A 20,454-nucleotide genomic window follows, 5' to 3' on the forward strand; every position below is an offset into this window, starting at 1 on the left:
GCAATCACGGCATGGTGAATACAATACAAGGAACCGACGGAACAGGAACGGATCACAAAGGAATAAATAGGGACTCTAATCAGGGGAAAGGATCGGGAACAGGTGTGGGAAGACTAAATGATGATTAGGGGAATAGGAACAGCTGGGAGCAGGAACGGAACGACAGAGAGAAGAGAGAGCGAGAGAGTGAGAGAGGGAGGGGGAGAGAGAGGGATAGAACCAAACAAGACCAGCAGAGGGAAACGAATAGCATGGGGAGCACAGGGACAAGACATGACAATAAATGACAAACATGACAAGCTGGTCATTGATTATAGCTCGGCATTCAACACCATAGTACCCTCCAAGTTGATCATTAAGCTTGAGGCCCTGGGACTGAACCCCGGTCCTGTGCAATTGGGTCCTGGACTTCCTGACGGGCCTCCCTCAGGTGGTGAAGGTAGGAAACAACAACTTCATTTCGCTGATCATCAAAACTGTATTGGTGAATATGTTGTGTAATTGTTAGATATATTGTTAGATATTAATGCACTCGTCAGAGGAAGCACAAGCATTTCGCTAAACCCACAATGACATCTGCTAAACGCGTGTTTGTGACCAATAACATTTGATTTGATCTATTGGTAGATGGGTAAAACATTTTAAAAAGCAGACATTGAATTTCCCTTTGATCATGGTGAAGTTATTAATTCTACTTTGGATGGTGTATCAATACACCCAGTCACTACAAAGATACAGTCGTCCCTCATAACTCAGTTGCCAGAGAGGAAGGAAACCGCTCAGGGATTTAAACCAGGATGCCAATGATGACTTTGGAGGTCTTTGTTATTTAGCCATTTTTCACTAATGCAGGTCTTATCTATACAGGCACAACTACCACAATCTATAACAAACACACTAAGCTATACAGGCACAACTACCACAATCTATAACAAACACACTAAGCTATACAGGCACAACTACCACAATCTATAACAAACACACTAAGCTATACAGGCACAACTACCACAATCTATAACAAACACACTAAGCTATACAGGCACAACTACCACAATCTATAACAAACACACTAAGCTATACAGGCACAACTACCACAATCTATAACAAACACAATTCTTACAATACATTTCATTCATATTTCCAGACAAATATTAAAACGATGAGTTTGTCTGAACAACTTCTTTCCCTGTTCTATAGCATTTGTCAAACAGGAAATGGCAAATGTGACAATATTTAACCAGTGGCCTGCTCAATCTGACACGTTCCTCAGCACATCATTGTAGTAGAGTCAACTGTCATTACATTAGTGTGTGACCTATTTGTTGAGTAGGCATGGCCAGGTGTAAATGGACCCGTATGGATTAAAACCATGTTGAAACTGTAGGTGTGGTGGTGGAGCCCTCCCTTCAGAGGTTTATTTAGGACTAACAACATGGACCCCAACCCAGAATCCTCCAGCGGACACACCTGAGGAGGACTGTATAAAAAGCCCAGGACTGACCAGACAGAATCACACATCAAGACTCTCCAAAGCATCTCCAGGACCAAGAAGCCATCTAGAGTATCTCCACTGTCAGATCCAAGGAGCCATCCAGTCTCTCCTCTCCACACACTGAAGATGGAGCAAAGCCCCTCTCTCACCCTGCTGCTGCTGCTGCTGCTGGGCCTCTCTCAGGCCAACCCTCTCATGGAGGATGGAAGTGGACCAGAGATCCTAACAGACAACCCTGAGGCTGTAGACATCACTGAGAGAATTCTGACCACTAATAACGGCTCCAGTCAGTTCCTGTTGGAGGGGGACATGGTGGCACCAACAACCAGAAACGCCATGATTTGCTATAGGTACAACCAACACACACTGAAAACAATATTGTGCGAATTCTGCTTTTAAAACTATCTGCATCAGCTTATTTAGTATTTCCAACACGAGGTATTTTCATGTTTAATATACTTCACTTTTAGTGTTTCAGAAAGTTGCATGATCACAAAATATACTTCGCTTCGTTAAAACCTGCATACAAACATTGTGTAGAAAGTAGCATTATGAAGTCAAAAGAATGTGGAATTACCCACAATCCTCTAAAAACAGAGCCAGGTGTCAAAGTTGTTGCTAGAACTTAAAGTTAGTAAATTGTTGTTTTTACGTGCATCTTATGTTGATATATTTACATTTCAGGTTGGTTAAACGAGTGAAGTAGAGTAAAGTACTAATTATATTGAAGTAGAGATAACAAATATATTTTTTTTAGGTCAAAATAATTGTCTAATATAATTGACTAACCAGCTGAATGTTATTTTACAGTGCAGGGTGCTTCTGGAACAAAGGCTCCAACGGACTGGTTGAAGTGCCCTACACAGTGAGCAGTAGCTTCAGTTCCTCTGACAAGCAGGGCATTGAAAACGCCCTCCGGGCCTTCACTTCCCAGACCTGCATTCGCTTCGTGCCTTGGCAGAATCAGGTTGACTTCATCAGCTACGAGCCCAGAGACGGGTGCTGGTCCTCTCTTGGGAGAATGGGAGGCCAACAGACGGTCTCTCTCCAAATGGACGGCTGCGTTTACTTCGGTATCATTCAGCACGAGACTCTCCACGCTCTGGGCTTCCAACACGAACAAACCAGGAGCGACCGTGACGAGTACGTCACCATCAACTGGAGTAACATCGACTCTAACAATGCCTTTAACTTTGATAGATCAAACACCAACAACCTGAACACTCCCTATGACTACAGCTCTGTCATGCACTATGGAAAAACAGCCTTCTCTGTCAACGGGATGGACACCATCACCCCCATCCCCAACCCCAACGTGCCCATCGGCCAGAGACAGGGGTTGTCCACCACAGACATCCTGAGGATCAACAGACTCTACGGCTGCTGAGAGGAAGACATCAAGTCACAGGAGAAAAGTCTGGAAAAGACCAGATGAAGGAAGTCAAGTCTGACATATATCATGTTACCTTATTGATTTAAAATCATTGTTGAGTTGTAACTTTAAAAAATGATCATTGCTGTAGTTGTGTAGTTCTCTAATTATTTTAATCATATGACTTAATTAATTATCTAAAATAAACAAGATTGAAAGCAGATGCTATTGTGTATTTCTAGTGTTTTCTAGTGTCTGTGTGTCTGTGTGTCTGTGTCTGTGTGAAGAGAGAGAGAGAGAGAGAGAGAGAGAGAGAGAGAGAGAGAGAGAGAGAGAGAGAGAGAGAGAGAGAGAGAGAGAGAGAGAGAGAGAGAGAGAGAGAGAGAGAGAGAGAGAGAGAGAGAGAGAGAGTTAACAGACTGGGCACAAGTCCTCCATGTCTGTCCTGATCCAAGACATTCTTCCTCCAATCAGCACTAGAGTTACATCACTTCTGTCACAACTACAATGACATCATTTCTCTCACCTGAACACAATAAGACACTAGGAATATCCACAACTACAATGGCATGAAAGATAATAATTATTTTTGGAAGAGAATGAAGGAGGCAGACAGAGGACAACATAAATATCTGCTCTGGGAATCTGACAACAAAGCAGAAATAAAAATCAACCACACGGTATTTTCTTGTTAAGATTTATACTGTAGATGTAACTGGTCTGGTCTGCTAAAATCATCACTTCAAAGTGGAGTCACATGTCCCCCCAAAAAATACAGGTTTCTCCTCAAAATGTTTTAAAATGCTGTGCATTGAATCTTATCACATAACAAGATAGACTAACAAACCAAAACGTTCTGCAGACATGCTGACATCTCTCTATGTATCTTGGATCTTGGAGGTCACTACAGTGTTGAACGCTGAGCTGTAGTCAATGAACAGCATTGTTACGTAGGTGTTCCGTTTGTCCAGGTGGGAAAGGGCAGTGTGGAGTGCAATAGAGTTGGTGTCATCTGTGGATCTGTTGGGGCGGTATGCAAATTGGACTGGGTCTAGGGTTTCTGGGATGATTGTGTTAATGGGTGTCATGCCCAGACATTCAAAGAATTTGATAGCTACAGATGTGAGTGCTACGGGGTGATGATCATTTAAATAGGTTACCTTGGCGTTCTTGTGCACAGAGACTATGGTGGTCTGCTTGAAACATGTAGGTATTACAGACTGGGTCAGGGAGAGGTTGAAAATGTCAGTGAATACACTTGTCAGTGCTCGGAGAACACGTCCTGGTAATCCATCTGACCCTGTGGGCTTTGTGAACGTTCAACTCTTTAAAAAGGTCACATCGGCTAGGAAAACATGATCACAAAGTCATCCAGAACAGCTGGTGCTCTCACGCATGGCTCAGTGTTGCTCGGCTCAGAGCAAACGTAGCATGCATTTAGCACATCTGGTAGGCTTGTGTCACTGGGCAGCTCGTGGCTGGGTTTCCCTTTGTAATCCTTAATCCATTGTTCCAAGATGGCGTAGCAGTCAGACGTCTTGTCGTGTCGTGTCCCTTGTATACAGTGCCTTGCGAAAGTATTCGGCCCCCTTGCCACATACCTCTTGTGTCTGAGCCGTTGAATCGAGATTCTACTTTGTCTCTATACTGACGCTTAGCTTGTTTGATTGCCTTGCGGAGGGAATAGCTACACTGTTTGTATTCGGTCATATTTCCGGGCACCTTGCCCTGATTAAAAGCAGTGGTTCGTTTTCAGTTTCACGTGAATGCTGCCATCAATCCACGGTTTCCATTAGCTCGGAAAGCTCTCGCCAGTTCGAACAACGCGACTCTAACTCCCTTTCTATTTGCTTGCCTGCTAATTCGGCCTGCTAACTGCTAGCTTTTTTAGCCCCGGTCTGCTAACTGCTAGCTTGTTTAGCCCCGGCCTGCTAACTGCTAGCTTTTTTAGCCCCGGTCTGCTAACTGCTAGCTTGTTTAGCCCGGCCTGCTAACTGCTAGCTTTTTTAGCCTCGGTCTGCTAACTGTTAGCTTGTTAGCACAGGTCTGCTAACTGTCTGTTTCGCCGCGTCCCCAGCCAGCCCAACCACTCACTGGACCCATATTTACTTTCAATCTCTTTTCGATTTTTTATTTGATTATACCTTCCGGTAACCTGCCTCACCCAATGTGATACGGAATCGCTATTATTTTTAATTTTTAGAACACATTCAAGAATCTCCAGAAGCTAACCAGCTAACTAGCTACAAGCTATTTAGTCATTGTTAGCCACTGCTAGCGGCTTTTACCTTCTGCACAGCCAGCCAGTTTTTTTAGCCTGGATAATACTCGCCAGTCTAGCTTCCCTGTCCCATCCACCGCTGCCCCCTGGACACTCTGATCACTTGGCTACATAGCTGATGCCTGCTGGACTGTCCATTAATCACGGTACTCCATTCTGCTTGTTTATATTTTATCTGTCGGCCCCAGCCGCACTCAGTCTCTGTGTGTAGTTAATCCGACCCTCTCTGCCTAGTCAACGCCATTTTACCTGCTGTTGTTGTGCTAGCTGATTAGCTGTTGTTGTCTCACCTACTGTTTTAGCTAGCTCTCCCAATTCAACACCTGTGATTACTGTATGCCTCGCTGTATGTCTCTCTCAAATGTCAATATGCCTTGTATACTGTTGTTCAGGTTAGTTATCATTGTTTTTGTTTACTATGGAGCCCCTAGTTCCACTCTTCATACCCCTGATACCTCCTTTGTCCCACCTCCCACACATGCGGTGACCTCACCCATTACAACCAGCATGTCCAGAGATACAACCTCTCTTATCATCACCCAGTGCCTGGGCTTAACTCCGCTGTACCCGCACCCCACCATACCCCTGTCTGCGCATTATGCCCTGAATATATTCTACCACGCCCAGAAATCTGCTCCTTTTATTCTTTGTCCCCAACGCTCTAGGCGACCAGTTTTGACAGCCTTCAGCCACACCCTCATACTACTCCTCCTCTGTTCTGCGGGTGATGTGGAGGTAAACCCAGGCCCTGCATGTCCCCAGGCACCCTCATTTGTTGACTTCTGTGATCGAAAAAGCCTTGGTTTCATGCATGTCAACATCAGAAGTCTCCTACCTAAGTTTGTTTTACTCACTGCTTTAGCACATTCTGCTAACCCTGATGTCCTTGCCGTGTCTGAATCCTGGCTCAGGAAGGCCACAAAAAATTCTGAGATTTCCATACCAAACTATAACTGTTGCCGCCTGCTACCGACCCCCCTCAGCTCCAAGCTGTGCCCTGGACACCATTTGTGAATTGATCGCCCCCCATCTAGCTTCAGAGTTAGTTATGTTAGGTGACCTAAACTGGGATATGCTTAACACCCCGGCAGTCCTACAATCTAAGCTAGATGCCCTCAATCTCACACAAATCATCAAGGAACCCACCAGGTACAACCCTAAATCTGTAAACAAGGGCACCCTCATTGACGTCATCCTGACCCACCGGCTCTCCAAATACAGCTCCGCTGTCTTCAACTAGGATCTCAGCGATCATGCCTCATTGCCTGTATCCGCTACGGATCCGCAGTCAAACGACCATCCCTCAGCACTGTCAAACGCTCCCTAAAACACTTCTACGAGCAGGCCTTTCTAATCAACCTGGCCCAGGTATCCTGGAAGGATATTGACCTCATCCCGTCAGTTGAGGATGCCTGGTCATTCTTTAAAAGTAACTTCCTCACCATTTTAGATAAGCATGCTCCGTTCAAAAAATGCAGAACTAAGAACAGATATAGCCCTTGGTTCACTCCAGACCTGACTGCCCTCGACCAGCACAAAAACATCCTGTGGCGGACTGCAATAGCATCGAATAGTCCCCGCGATGTGCAACTGTTCAGGGAAGTCAGGAACCAATACAGGCAGTCAGTCAGGAAAGCTAAGTTCAGCTTCTTCAGGCAGAAATTTGCATCCTGTAGCTCCAACTCCAAAAGGTTCTGGGACACTGTGAAGTCCATGGAGAACAAGAGCACCTCCTCCCAGCTGCCCACTGCACTGAGGCTAGGTAACACGGTCACCACCGATAAATCCTTGATTATCGAAAACTTCAACAAGCATTTCTCAACGGCTGGCCATGCCTTCCTCCTGGCTACTCCAACCTCGGCTAACAGCCCCCCCCCCCTCAGCTACTCGCCCAAGCCTCTCCAGGTCCTCCTTTTACCCAAATCCAGATAGCAGATGTTCTGAAAGAGCTGCAAAACCTGGACCCGTACAAATCAGCTGGGCTTGACAATCTGGACCCTCTATTTCTGAAACTCTTCACAGTCCCTGTTGTTCCATAAGGTGTATTTTTACCTGCTTTTTAAATCTGATTCTACTGCTTGCATTAGTTACCTGATGTGGAATAGAGTTCCATGTAGTCATGGCTCTATGTAGTACTGTGCGCCTCCCATAATCTTTTCTGGAATTGGGGACTGTGAAGAGACCTCTGGGGCATGTCTTGTGGGGTATGCATTGTTGTCCGAGATGTGTGCTAGTATTTTAAAAACAGACAGCTCAGTACATTCAGCTTGTCAATAAAAACTAGTGTCCCGGTCCTAGAAAGCGGCAGCTCTAGCATTTAGCTCAGTGCGGATGTTGTCTCTAATCAATGGCTTCTGGTTTGGAAATGTACGCACGGGTCACTGGAGATGACGTTGTCGATGCACTTATTAACCTCTCTAGGGTATGTGGGACATCTGGCCATCTGGCCAACATCCAGTGAGGTTGCAAAGCGCCAAATTCAATTACAGAAATGATCATTCTACAAATTCAGGAAACAAAACATATTTTACATAGGTTTAAAGATTAACTTCTTGTTAAACCAACCACAGTGTCATATTTATAAGATGCTTTTCGGCGAAAGCATACCTAGCCCAGAACATACCTAGCCCAGAACATACCTAGCCCAGAACAACCTAGCCCAGAACATACCTAACCCAGAACATACCTAGCCCAGAACATACCTAGCCCAGAACATACCTAGCCCAGAACATACCTAGCCCAGAACATACCTAACCCAGAACATACCTAGCCCAGAACATACCTAACCCAGAACATACCTAGCCCAGAACATACCTAGCCCAGAACATACCTAGCCCAGAACATAGCCCAGTTGAAAAATTATTATAAACGGTAACCAGCCAAGCAGAAGCGTTACAAAACTGAGAAAGAGAGATAAAATGAATCCCTTACCTTTGATGATCTTCATATGGTGGCAATCAGAAGACATTCATTTACTCAATAAATGTTCCTTTTGTTCCATGAAGTCTCTTTATATCCAAAAACCTCTGTTTTGTTAGCGAGATTTCTCCAGTAATCCACAGGCTCAAACTCAGTCAAAACAATCAGACAAAAAAATCTCAATTGTATCCGTAAAGTTCATAGAAATAATAATAATAATAATATATGCCATTTAGCAGACGCTTTTATCCAAAGCGACTTACAGTCATGTGTGCATACATTCTACGTATGGGTGGTCCCGGGGATCGAACCCACTACCCTGGCGTTACAAGCGCCATGCTCTACCAACTGAAACATGTCAAACGATGTCTATATTCAATCCTCAGGTTGTTTTTTAGCCTAAATGATCTCTAATATTTCAACCGGACAATAACGTTGTCAATATAAAAGGTAAACAAGAAATGCACATGCGCCTGAAACGATTTCTAAAGACCCATCTAGACAAGAGGAATACATATGTAAGAATGCTGGTCATTTACTATCGCTCAGCATTCAACACCATAGTACCCTCCAAGTTGATCATTAAGCTTGAGGCCCTGGGACTGAACCCCGGTCCTGTGCAATTGGGTCCTGGACTTCCTGACGGGCCATCACCAGGTGGTGAAGGTAGGAAAGAAAACCTTCACTTCGCTGATCATCAACACTGGGGCCCCACAAGGGTGCGTGCTCAGTCCCCTCCTGTACTCCCTGCTCACCCATGACCTCCAACTCAATCCTCAAGTTCGCAGATGACACAACAGCAGTAGGCTTGATTACCAACAATGATGAGATAGCCTACAGGGAGGAGGAGAAGGCTCTGGGAGTGTGGTGCCAGGAAACTGTCACAGATAGCGTGGTGAGGAAGGCATAACAGCACCTCTTCAACCTCAGGAGGCTAAGGAAATTTGACTTGTCACCTTAAACCCTCACAAACTTTTACAGGCGCACAATCGAGAGCATTCTGTCGTACCAGGCTGTATCACAGCCTGGTACGGCAACTGCACCACCTGCACCTGCAGGGCTCTCCAGAGGGTGACGCGGCCTGCTTTAAGAATCACGGGGGGAAATTACCTGCCATCCAGGACAACAACCACCCGAGTCACTGCCTGTTCACCCCTCTATCATCCAGAAGATGAGGTCAGTACAGGTACATCAAAGCTGGGACCGAGAGACATCAGACTGTTAAATAGCCATCACTAGCACATTAGAGGCTGCTGCCTATATACATAGACTTGAAATCACTGGCCACTTTAATAAATGGAACACCAGTCACTTTAATAACGTCAAAATATCTTGCGTTACCCATCTCTCCTATGTATATACTGTATCCTACACTATCCTACTGTATCTTATTCTATAACAATCTGGCATTGCTCGTCCATAGATTTTTATATTCTTGATTCCATTCCTTTACTAGATATGTGTATTGGTGAATATGTTGTGTAATTGTTAGATATATTGTTAGATATTAATGCACTCGTCAGAGGAAGCACAAGCATTTCGCTAAACCCACAATGACATCTGCTAAACACGTGTTTGTGACCAATAACATTTGATTCGGGTTGGAGCGAGCGGTCGCATCGGCACTTCGCTCCGCAGGTAGTATAACTTTTTCATTATATTTCATTACATTTCATTATAGAACAACGGTTTGATTTGTCTAATCTTAGCAATTTCTTCTTAGCTAGCTACATAGCCGTCTTTGTAATCAAATCAAATCAAAACCAATTTTATTTGTCACATACACATGGTTAGCAGATGTTAAATGCGAGTGTAGCGAAATGCTTGTAGTGTAGCGAAATGCTTGTATCAAAGATAATTGCGTAATTATCGTATTTCGCCGTCCTAACGTAGTTTTCACTGCTCTGCCCAGCAGCTAACATCCACCGAGTAGCTGCACTGTAGAACTATTACACTCAACTGAACGACTTGATTAGTGTAGTGTTAGCTAGCTACATAGCTGTCTTTGCTGTCTTCGTATCCAAGATAATTGTGTAGTCTTAGAGTGATTATCTTAATTTACCGAGCCAGCTATTTGTCGTCCTTAACGTAGGAGACTCTGCTAGCTAGCCAACAGCTAGCCAACAGCTAGCCAACAGCTAGCCAACGTCTTCTGAATAGAACTCAACAACCCAGTCGCATTCACAGGTAGTATCACATTTTCATTTCATTTCATTACAGTACAACGGTTTGATTTGTTTGATCGTAGCTAGCTACATAGCTAGCTACATAGCCGTCTTTGTATCAAAGATAATTGTGTAGTCTAGAGTGACTTTCTAGGTTAGCTAGCCAGCTATTGTCGTTCTTTTAACGCAACGTAACGTAAACAACACTGCTAGCTAGCCAGCTAGCCCCCGAATAGAAGCACTGTCGAAACTATTACACACAACGGAACGACTTGATTAGTGTAGTGTCAACAACGCACCCACTGCCAGCTAGCCTACTTCAGCAGTACTGTATCATTTTAATCATTTTAGTCAATAAGATTCTTGCTACGTAAGCTTAACTTTCTGAACATTCGAGACGTGTAGTCCACTTGTCATTCCAATCTCCTTTGCATTAGCGTAGCCTCATCTGTAGCCTGTCAACTATGTGTCTGTCTATCCCTGTTCTCTCCTCTCTGCACAGACCATACAAACGCTCCACACCGCGTGGCCGCGGCCACCCTAATCTGGTGGTCCCAGCGCGCACGACCCACGTGGAGTTCCAGGTCTCCGGTAGCCTCTGGAACTGCCGATCTGCGGCCAACAAGGCAGAGTTCATCTCAGCCTATGCCTCCCTCCAGTCCCTCGACTTCTTGGCACTGACAGAAACATGGATCACCACAGACAACACTGCTACTCCTACTGCTCTCTCTTCGTCCGCCCACGTGTTCTCGCACACCCCGAAAACTTCTGGTCAGCGGGGTGGTGGCGCCGGGATCCTCATCTCTCCCAAGTGGTCATTCTCTCTTTCTCCCCTTACCCATCTGTCTATCGCCTCCTTTGAATTCCATGCTGTCACAGTTACCAGCCCTTTCAAGCTTAACATTCTTATCATTTATCGCCCTCCAGGTTCCCTCGGAGAGTTCATCAATGAGCTTGATGCCTTGATAAGCTCCTTTCCTGAGGACGGCTCACCTCTCACAGTTCTGGGCGACTTTAACCTCCCCACGTCTACCTTTGACTCATTCCTCTCTGCCTCCTTCTTTCCACTCCTCTCCTCTTTTGACCTCACCCTCTCACCTTCCCCCCCTACTCACAAGGCAGGCAATACGCTCAACCTCATCTTTACTAGATGCTGTTCTTCCACTAACCTCATTGGAACTCCCCTCCAAGTCTCCGACCACTACCTTGTATCCTTTTCCCTCTCGCTCTCATCCAACACCTCCCACACTGCCCCTACTCGGATGGTATCGCGCCGTCCCAACCTTCGCTCTCTCTCCCCCGCTACTCTCTCCTCTTCCATCCTATCATCTCTTCCCTCTGCTCAAACCTTCTCCAACCTATCTCCTGATTCTGCCTCCTCAACCCTCCTCTCCTCCCTCTCTACATCCTTTGACTCTCTATGTCCCCTATCCTCCAGGCCGGCTCGGTCCTCCCCTCCCGCTCCGTGGCTCGATGACTCATTGCGAGCTCACAGAACAGGGCTCCGGGCAGCCGAGCGGAAATGGAGGAAAACTCGCCTCCCTGCGGACCTGGCATCCTTTCACTCCCTCCTCTCTACATTTTCCTCCTCTGTCTCTGCTGCTAAAGCCACTTTCTACCACTCTAAATTCCAAGCATCTGCCTCTAACCCTAGGAAGCTCTTTGCCACCTTCTCCTCCCCCCTGAATCCTCCTCCCCCCTCCTCCCTCTCTGCAGATGACTTCGTCAACCATTTTGAAAAGAAGGTCGACGACATCCGATCCTCGTTGGCTAAGTCAAACGACACCGCTGGTTCTGCTCACACTGCCCTACCCTGTGCTCTGACCTCTTTCTCCCCTCTCTCTCAGATGAAATCTCGCGTCTAGTGACGGCCGGCCGCCCAACAACCTGCCCGCTTGACCCCATCCCCTCCTCTCTTCTCCAGACCATTTCCGGAGACCTTCTCCCTTACCTCACCTCGCTCATCAACTCATCCCTGACCGCTGGCTACGTCCCTTCCGTCTTCAAGAGAGCGAGAGTTGCACCCCTTCTGAAAAAACCTACACTCGATCCCTCCGATGTCAACAACTACAGACCAGTATCCCTTCTTTCTTTTCTCTCCAAAACTCTTGAACGTGCCGTCCTTTGCCAGCTCTCCCGCTATCTCTCTCAGAATGACCTTCTTGATCCAAATCAGTCAGGTTTCAAGACTAGTCATTCAACTGAGACTGCTCTTCTCTGTATCACGGAGGCGCTCCGCACTGCTAAAGCTAACTCTCTCTCCTCTGCTCTCATCCTTCTAGACCTATCGGCTGCCTTCGATACTGTGAACCATCAGATCCTCCTCTCCACCCTCTCCGAGTTGGGCATCTCCGGCGCGGCCCACGCTTGGATTGCGTCCTACCTGACAGGTCGCTCCTACCAGGTGGCATGGCGAGAATCTGTCTCCTCACCACGCGCTCTCACCACTGGTGTCCCCCAGGGCTCTGTTCTAGGCCCTCTCCTATTCTCGCTATATACCAAGTCACTTGGCTCTGTCATAACCTCACATGGTCTCTCCTATCATTGCTATGCAGACGACACACAATTAATCTTCTCCTTTCCCCCTTCTGATGACCAGGTGGCGAATCGCATCTCTGCATGTCTGGCAGACATATCAGTGTGGATGACGGATCACCACCTCAAGCTGAACCTTGGCAAGACGGAGCTGCTCTTCCTCCCGGGGAAGGACTGCCCGTTCCATGATCTCGCCATCACGGTTGACAACTCCATTGTGTCCTCCTCCCAGAGCGCTAAGAACCTTGGCGTGATCCTGGACAACACCCTGTCGTTCTCAACTAACATCAAGGCGGTGTCCCGTTCCTGTAGGTTCATGCTCTACAACATCCGCAGAGTACGACCCTGCCTCACACAGGAAGCGGCGCAGGTCCTTATCCAGGCACTTGTCATCTCCCGTCTGGATTACTGCAACTCGCTGTTGGCTGGGCTCCCTGCCTGTGCCATTAAACCCCTACAACTCATCCAGAACGCCGCAGCCCGTCTGGTGTTCAACCTTCCCAAGTTCTCTCACGTCACCCCGCTCCTCCGCTCTCTCCACTGGCTTCCAGTTGAAGCTCGCATCCGCTACAAGACCATGGTGCTTGCCTACGGAGCTGTGAGGGGAACGGCACCTCAGTACCTCCAGGCTCTGATCAGGCCCTACACCCAAACAAGGGCACTGCGTTCATCCACCTCTAGCCTGCTCGCCTCCCTACCACTGAGGAAGTACAGTTCCCGCTCAGCCCAGTCAAAACTGTTCGCTGCTCTGGCCCCCCAATGGTGGAACAAACTCCCTCACGACGCCAGGACAGCGGAGTCAATCACCACCTTCCGGAGACACCTGAAACCCCACCTCTTTAAAGAATACCTAGGATAGGATAAAGTAATCCTTCTACCCCCCCCCTTAAAAGATTTAGACGCACTATTGTAAAGTGGCTGTTCCACTGGATGTCATAAGGTGACTGCACCAATTTGTAAGTCGCTCTGGATAAGAGCGTCTGCTAAATGACTTAAATGTTAAATGTCTCTCTCGGAGGACCTGAGCCCTAGGACCATGCCCCAGGACTACCTGACATGATGACTCCTTGCTGTCCCCAGTCCACCTGGCCATGCTGCTGCTCCAGTTTCAACTGTTCTGCCTTATTATTATTCGACCATGCTGGTCATTTATGAACATTTGAACATCTTGGCCATGTTCTGTTATAATCTCCACCCGGCACAGCCAGAAGAGGACTGGCCACCCCACATATGCTTTCTCTAATTCTCTCTTTCTTTCTCTCTCTCGGAGGACCTGAGCCCTAGGACCATGCCCCGGGACTACCTGACATGATGACTCCTTGCTGTCCCCAGTCCACCTGACTGTGCTGCTGCTCCAGTTTCAACTGTTCTGCCTTATTATTATTCGACCATGCTGGTCATTTATGAACATTTGAACATCTTGGCCATGTTCTGTTATAATCTCCACCCGGCACAGCCAGAAGAGGACTGACCACCCCACATAGCCTGGTTCCTCTCTAGGTTTCTTCCTAGGTTTTGGCCTTTCTAGGGAGTTTTTCCTAGCCACCGTGCTTCTACACCTGCATTGCTTGCTGTTTGGGGTTTTAGGCTGGGTTTCTGTACAGCACTTTGAGATATCAGCTGATGTACGAAGGGCTATATAAATAAATTTGATTTGATTTGATTTCATATCAAACCACGGAACCAGCCCCTGTCACCAGTGAGGTTTGGGCCTTCCAAGCCAGCCAGCCCACTGAGGGGTTTCACTGCAGCCCAAAATAATTGTGACCCAGAACACTAAAACCAGTTCTCAGTTGGGACTCTACTGTAGAAGGTACAGAACATCATCACCCAGTTTGAAGTATAAACAAGGTCACCATGTACCAAGCACACCAAGTACAGCAAACAACTTTTACTGTCACTATGTGGCAACAACTGCATCTAAACTTTTACTGAAGGTCTCAAGCTATATTTAATCATTTTCTAAATGAAAAAACTAGGCTATGTGCACTCAATCAAGACATGGCTACTCAGGCAGGCCAGCGAGACAGAGAGACAGCTCCCTATGTGCAGGCAGGACAGAGACAGAGACACAGCTTTCTATCTGCAGGCTGGACAGAGACAGAGACACAGCTTTCTCTCTGCAGGCAGGGCAGAGACACAGCTTTCTCTCTGCAGGCAGGACAGAGACACCGCTTTCTATCTGCAGGCAGGACAGAGACACAGCTTTCTATCTGCAGGCAGGGCAGAGACACAGCTTTCTATCTGCAGGCAGGACAGAGACACAGCTTTCTATCTGCAGGCAGGACAGAGAGACAGCTTTCTATCTGCAGGCAGGACAGGTGTCTTCTTTAGTTACAGTGTTGCACATAATCCCTGGAGAACACGACACCACAGTCCAGATAGTCTCTCGACACAATGCTCCATGAGTCTGGCCAGAGAGACTACAGTCCATCAGCCTGACTAGGAGAGGGCTTTACACCTACCACTGCACCAGCCTGACTAGGAGAGGGCTTTACACCTACCACTGCACCAGCCTGACTAGGAGAGGGCTTTACACCTACCACTGCACCAGCCTGACTAGGAGAGGGCTTTACACCTACCACTGCACCAGCCTGACTAGGAGAGGGCTTTACACCGACCACTGCACCAGCCTGACTAGGAGAGGGCTTCAGACCGACCCCTGCCTGCACTGCACCAGTGTTACCACCAGCCTGACTAGGAGAGGGCTTTACACCGACCACTGCACCAGCCTGACTAGGAGAGGGCTTTACACCGACCACTGCACCAGCCTGACTAGGAGAGGGCTTTACACCTACCACTGCACCAGCCTGACTAGGAGAGGGCTTTACACCTACCACTGCACCAGCCTGACTAGGAGAGGGCTTTACACCTACCACTGCACCAGCCTGACTAGGAGAGGGCTTTACACCTACCACTGCACCAGCCTGACTAGGAGAGGGCTTTACACCTACCACTGCACCAGCCTGACTAGGAGAGGGCTTTATACATACCACTGCACCAGCCTGACTAGGAGAGGGCTTTATACATACCACTGCACCAGCCTGACTAGGAGAGGGCTTTACACCTACCACTGCACCAGCCTGACTAGGAGAGGGCTTTACACCGACCACTGCACCAGCCTGACTAGGAGAGGGCTTTACACCGACCACTGCACCAGCCTGACTAGGAGAGGGCTTTACACCTACCACTGCACCAGCCTGACTAGGAGAGGGCTTTACACCTACCACTGCACCAGCCTGACTAGGAGAGGGCTTTACACCTACCACTGCACCAGCCTGACTAGGAGAGGGCTTTACACCGACCACTGCACCAGCCTGACTACCGGCCTGACTAGGAGAGGGCTGTACTCTTCTGCACTACCTACATTGGGTTAACTACAGCTTTAACCCGACCCTGTCTCGGTCCATTAGTTACCAATCACACAGTCCCATCCATCTTGTGTCAGTGTTGTGTAAACATATGTAAATCCAGTACTCACTCGTTCCCGTCCCTAGAACCACCGTGGTTTCACTCACTACAGTATGTCAGTGTTGTGTAAACATCAATCAAAAAGTTTAGCAGCGTAATTGTTACATTTCTATTGAAATAATTAAAGGTATGTTTTCTGTATGGTTCCTAATGAATACACCCCCAGCTCTCTCGCCAGCTCCCATTTATAGATAGCTATCTGACTGAGGCTGACAATTTACAATGTCTGGTCACAGATCTCTGTTTGGGATGTCTTGCCAAACATGAAAGCAACCATAGCAGTTGGACAAAAAACAAACAAATCTGGGACCAGGCCAAATATGAGCCAGGCCAAATCTGGAGCCAGGCCAAACCTGGGACCAGGCCAAATCTGGGACCAGGCCAAATATGAGCCAGGCCAAACAGGAAGATGTTTCAGGAATTTAAAGGAAACTCAAATATAGAAAACTGTAGTAGATACTGTCGAACTACTGCTGTCCAATACAGTACTACTACTGTAGTAGATACTGTCGAACTACTGCTGTCCAATACAGTACTACTACTGTAGTAGATACTGTCGAACTACTGCTGTCCAATACAGTACTACTACTGTAGTAGATACTGTCGAACTACTGCTGTCCAATACAGTACTACTACTGTAGTAGATACTGTCGAACTACTGCTGTCCAATACAGTACTACTACTGTAGTAGATACTGTCGAACTACTGCTGTCCAATACAGTACTACTACTGTAGTAGATACTGTCGAACTACTGCTGTCCAATACAGTACTACTACTGTTGAGAATATAGTACATACTACATGTTATCCAATACAGTACTACTACTGTTGAGAATATAGTACATACTACATGTTATCCAATACAGTACTACTACTGTTGAGAATATAGTACATACTACATGTTATCCAATACAGTACTACTACTGTTGAGAATATAGTACATACTACATGTTATCCAATACAGTACTACTACTGTTGAGAATATAGTACATACTACATGTTATCCAATACAGTACTACTACTGTTGAGAATATAGTACATACTACATGTTATCCAATACAGTACTACTACTGTTGAGAATATAGTACATACTACATGTTATCCAATACAGTACTACTACTGTTGAGAATATAGTACATACTACATGTTATCCAATACAGTACTACTACTGTTGAGAATATAGTACATACTACATGTTATCCAATACAGTACTACTACTGTTGAGAATATAGTACATACTACATGTTATCCAATACAGTACTACCCTGTTGAGAATATAGTACATACTACATGTTATCCAATACAGTACTACTACTGTTGAGAATATAGTACATACTACATGTTATCCAATACAGTACTACTACTGTTGAGAATATAGTACATACTACATGTTATCCAATACAGTACTACTACTGTTGAGAATATAGTACATACTACATGTTATCCAATACAGTACTACTACTGTTGAGAATATAGTACATACTACATGTTATCCAATACAGTACTACTACTGTTGAGAATATAGTACATACTACATGTTATCCAATACAGTACTACTACTGTTGAGAATATAGTACATACTACATGTTATCCAATACAGTACTACTACTGTTGAGAATATAGTACATACTACATGTTATCCTATACAGTACTACTACTGTTGAGAACGTAGTGTCGGCTGCATTATTTTGGTTGCACCTGCTTGTACAGTACAGGCACAGGTCTAGATAGTAGTGTTTACTTTCGCTTCAAGTTCATTCATTAACCCAGCTTGGCCTCTCTGGGACGGCAGGGAAAATGTGCAACTTGAAATTGAGCGATTGAATTGGAAAGCCTCTATAGAAGCTATAAGCAGCAGATGTCCAAGTGGAATTATTATTATTTATTTTAAACTCAGGACTGAGCTTTAATTTTGTCAGTGTTCTGCTTTGTGGTGTAACATTTAATTCCAATACAGTCTGACATAGAATATAGAGGGAATACGTCGCCATAATAAAGTTGGTAGAAATATAACTAACTTCACACATGAACCACGATCGTATCTACAGCACGTACCACCACGAACAATGTAGGTTTCTGATTTGATACAGAAGAAGAAAGTAGAAGGTGTGCAGAGACGATATAAAGAAGAAATGTCCCTCAATCAAGATGCTTGTCTATAATGTTCTCAGAATGTAGTCTAAACCCGTGGAAATGTGGGTTAGCAGGTTAGGTGAGACCACTTCTTAGACGCTGCCAACTCAAAACCTTGTCAACAGTCTCTGTCTTGAGTTCTGGCATCCTGCCCGAATATCTGTGAAACCTTGTTACATAATACAACTAACCATGCTGGTGCTTTTTACACGGCCACACACACGTTACAATCTCTCGGATATTTCCTTGTGGCTGCACCGCTGGTTAGAAAATCCTATATTATGTATCACAATTCTTAAAGAGACAAAACGTCGTGCAGTAAGAGCCACTATAGAGGATCATAATAAACTGGTTCCTAAACATCTACAGCAGACAGACAGCCCTGGGAGACCTTTCTCCCTCAATTCAATTCTCAACGGGATGTACTGACATGGGAAACACATGTTGACATTGACAAAGCAAGCGGGAATAGATATATCTCTCTCTCTCTCTCTCTCTCTCTCTCTCTCTCTCTCTCTCTCTCTCTCTCTCTCTCTCTCTCACTCTCTCTCTCTCTCTCTCTCTCTCTCTCTCTCTCTCTCTCTCTCTCTCTCTCTCTCTCTCTCTCTCTCTCTCTCTCTCTCTCTCTCTCTCTGTCTCACTCTCTCTCTCTCTCTCTGTGTCTCTCTCTCTCTCTCTGTCTCTCTCACCCTCTCTCTCTCTTTCTGTGTGTGTGATTTTCAGTCGCAGTCAAGGTTGTTACATAACACCTATCTGCTCTGAACCAGCTGACTGTAGTAAGTCAACGGCCAGGCAATAGAAACGAGGATTTTGACATGATATATGAAGTGTTGACACATAACCTACAATACATAAATAACCCCAACGTTATGTCAACATTAAACATATTATGTCCACTGGAAGCGAACTTGAATTCGCTGCGTAACAGCAAGAACGGGGGGGTGGGTGTGTGGCTGTATACTGTCTGTATTGTAAGAAAAACAACAATATTATTTCATATTTAAATACAATACAAATACTCACAATGAGGGGGGGGGGATATACAACCCACGGATAAGAATGATCCACTTAGTGAGACTGAAGTAACGCCACAGTAAGGGACTGAGTGTGGAGTTTGACAGTGTGACCGTCAGTAATGTGAAACCTGGTTTCAACTTCACGAGTCTTTTTTTTAAGTTACATTGTATCACTGAAGGAATGCATGTCACTGTTTGCAAGGATATTCCAAGCAGAATGTCAGCGCGAGCTTGCGAGGCGAACTAAGCATCTTTATAGCCATACATCGTGGCTAATAACAAGTGATCGGGAAATCTGTCAATCGTATATGCTTTTTCTTGTTAAATGTTGTCTCATTGTTATCGAATACAATAAACCATGAACGTTTCTGCTAAAAGAACGGAACAGAGAAAGAAGAACCGTCTATAGCGAAACCGAGCTCTCAGTCCCCTTCAAGTCAAGAGGAAAGCACTTTGAAGTTGCCCTTCCACCCTCTCTTCTATTTTCAACAGATTTCACAGCATTTTGTAAAAAAAAAAAATTAATAAATCATTCTCACGCGGTACTAAATCTAAATATGAGTTATTTACCTTTGTTGGAGCCGGAACGACTCTGTCCTCTACCAGGGGTTTGGTGGTGGTGGTCCGTTTGGAGGGTCTCCAGATTCACCGGGGTGTCCATGACTGGAGTAGCCGGTTTAGAGACGCTGTTTCCCGCGTCACTGGAAGCAGGGTCCGGTGAGGACTCCATATAAATCTCCATAACTATCCTATTGATAAATGTGAACGAGGCGTAGCTACTATCGACGAAATATATAACGTAACTAGTCAAATAATAACGAGCTGTAAAAAGCATGTCAAGCTAATTTACCGAAGGCTGGAATTAGTGCAATGTGTTGGTGCGCTACTGTCTTCGTGCAAAGCAGGGTGTACAGATGTGGTTGTCCACATGCAGCGCTGAAGACAGCAGCCCCAGTCACCTTGTAGAGAACAGTCACCCTGTAGAGAACAGTCACCCTGTAGAGAACAGCCCCAGTCACCCTGTAGAGAACAGTCAGCATGTAGATGACAGTCACACTGTAGAGAACAGT

General features: G+C 45.9%; 2 protein-coding genes across 4 annotated transcripts in view; one reads left to right on the forward strand and one right to left on the reverse strand.

The window, feature by feature from the left end:
* Positions 1–20,188, reverse strand: part of LOC124035464 (nuclear receptor ROR-alpha A-like) — a 380,116-nt gene extending 359,928 nt beyond the window's left edge. For all 3 annotated transcript variants that reach the window (XM_046348917.1, XM_046348918.1, XM_046348916.1), the window contains exon 1: positions 19,955–20,188. In XM_046348917.1, coding sequence (XP_046204873.1) covers positions 19,955–20,126 — 172 coding nt within the window. In that variant the 5' untranslated portion in view covers positions 20,127–20,188. The remainder of the gene's footprint in view (positions 1–19,954) is intronic.
* LOC124035468 (hatching enzyme 1.2-like) lies at positions 1,319–3,040 on the forward strand. Its single transcript, XM_046348923.1, has 2 exons — positions 1,319–1,842; positions 2,303–3,040. The coding sequence occupies exons 1-2, from the start codon at positions 1,619–1,621 to the stop codon at positions 2,877–2,879; spliced, it is 801 nt and encodes a 266-aa protein (XP_046204879.1). The 5' UTR covers positions 1,319–1,618; the 3' UTR covers positions 2,880–3,040.
* Positions 20,189–20,454: the final 266 nt, after the last annotated feature.

This window comes from Oncorhynchus gorbuscha, linkage group LG05, assembly GCF_021184085.1.
Source record: "Oncorhynchus gorbuscha isolate QuinsamMale2020 ecotype Even-year linkage group LG05, OgorEven_v1.0, whole genome shotgun sequence".
Classification (NCBI taxonomy): domain Eukaryota; kingdom Metazoa; phylum Chordata; class Actinopteri; order Salmoniformes; family Salmonidae; genus Oncorhynchus; species Oncorhynchus gorbuscha.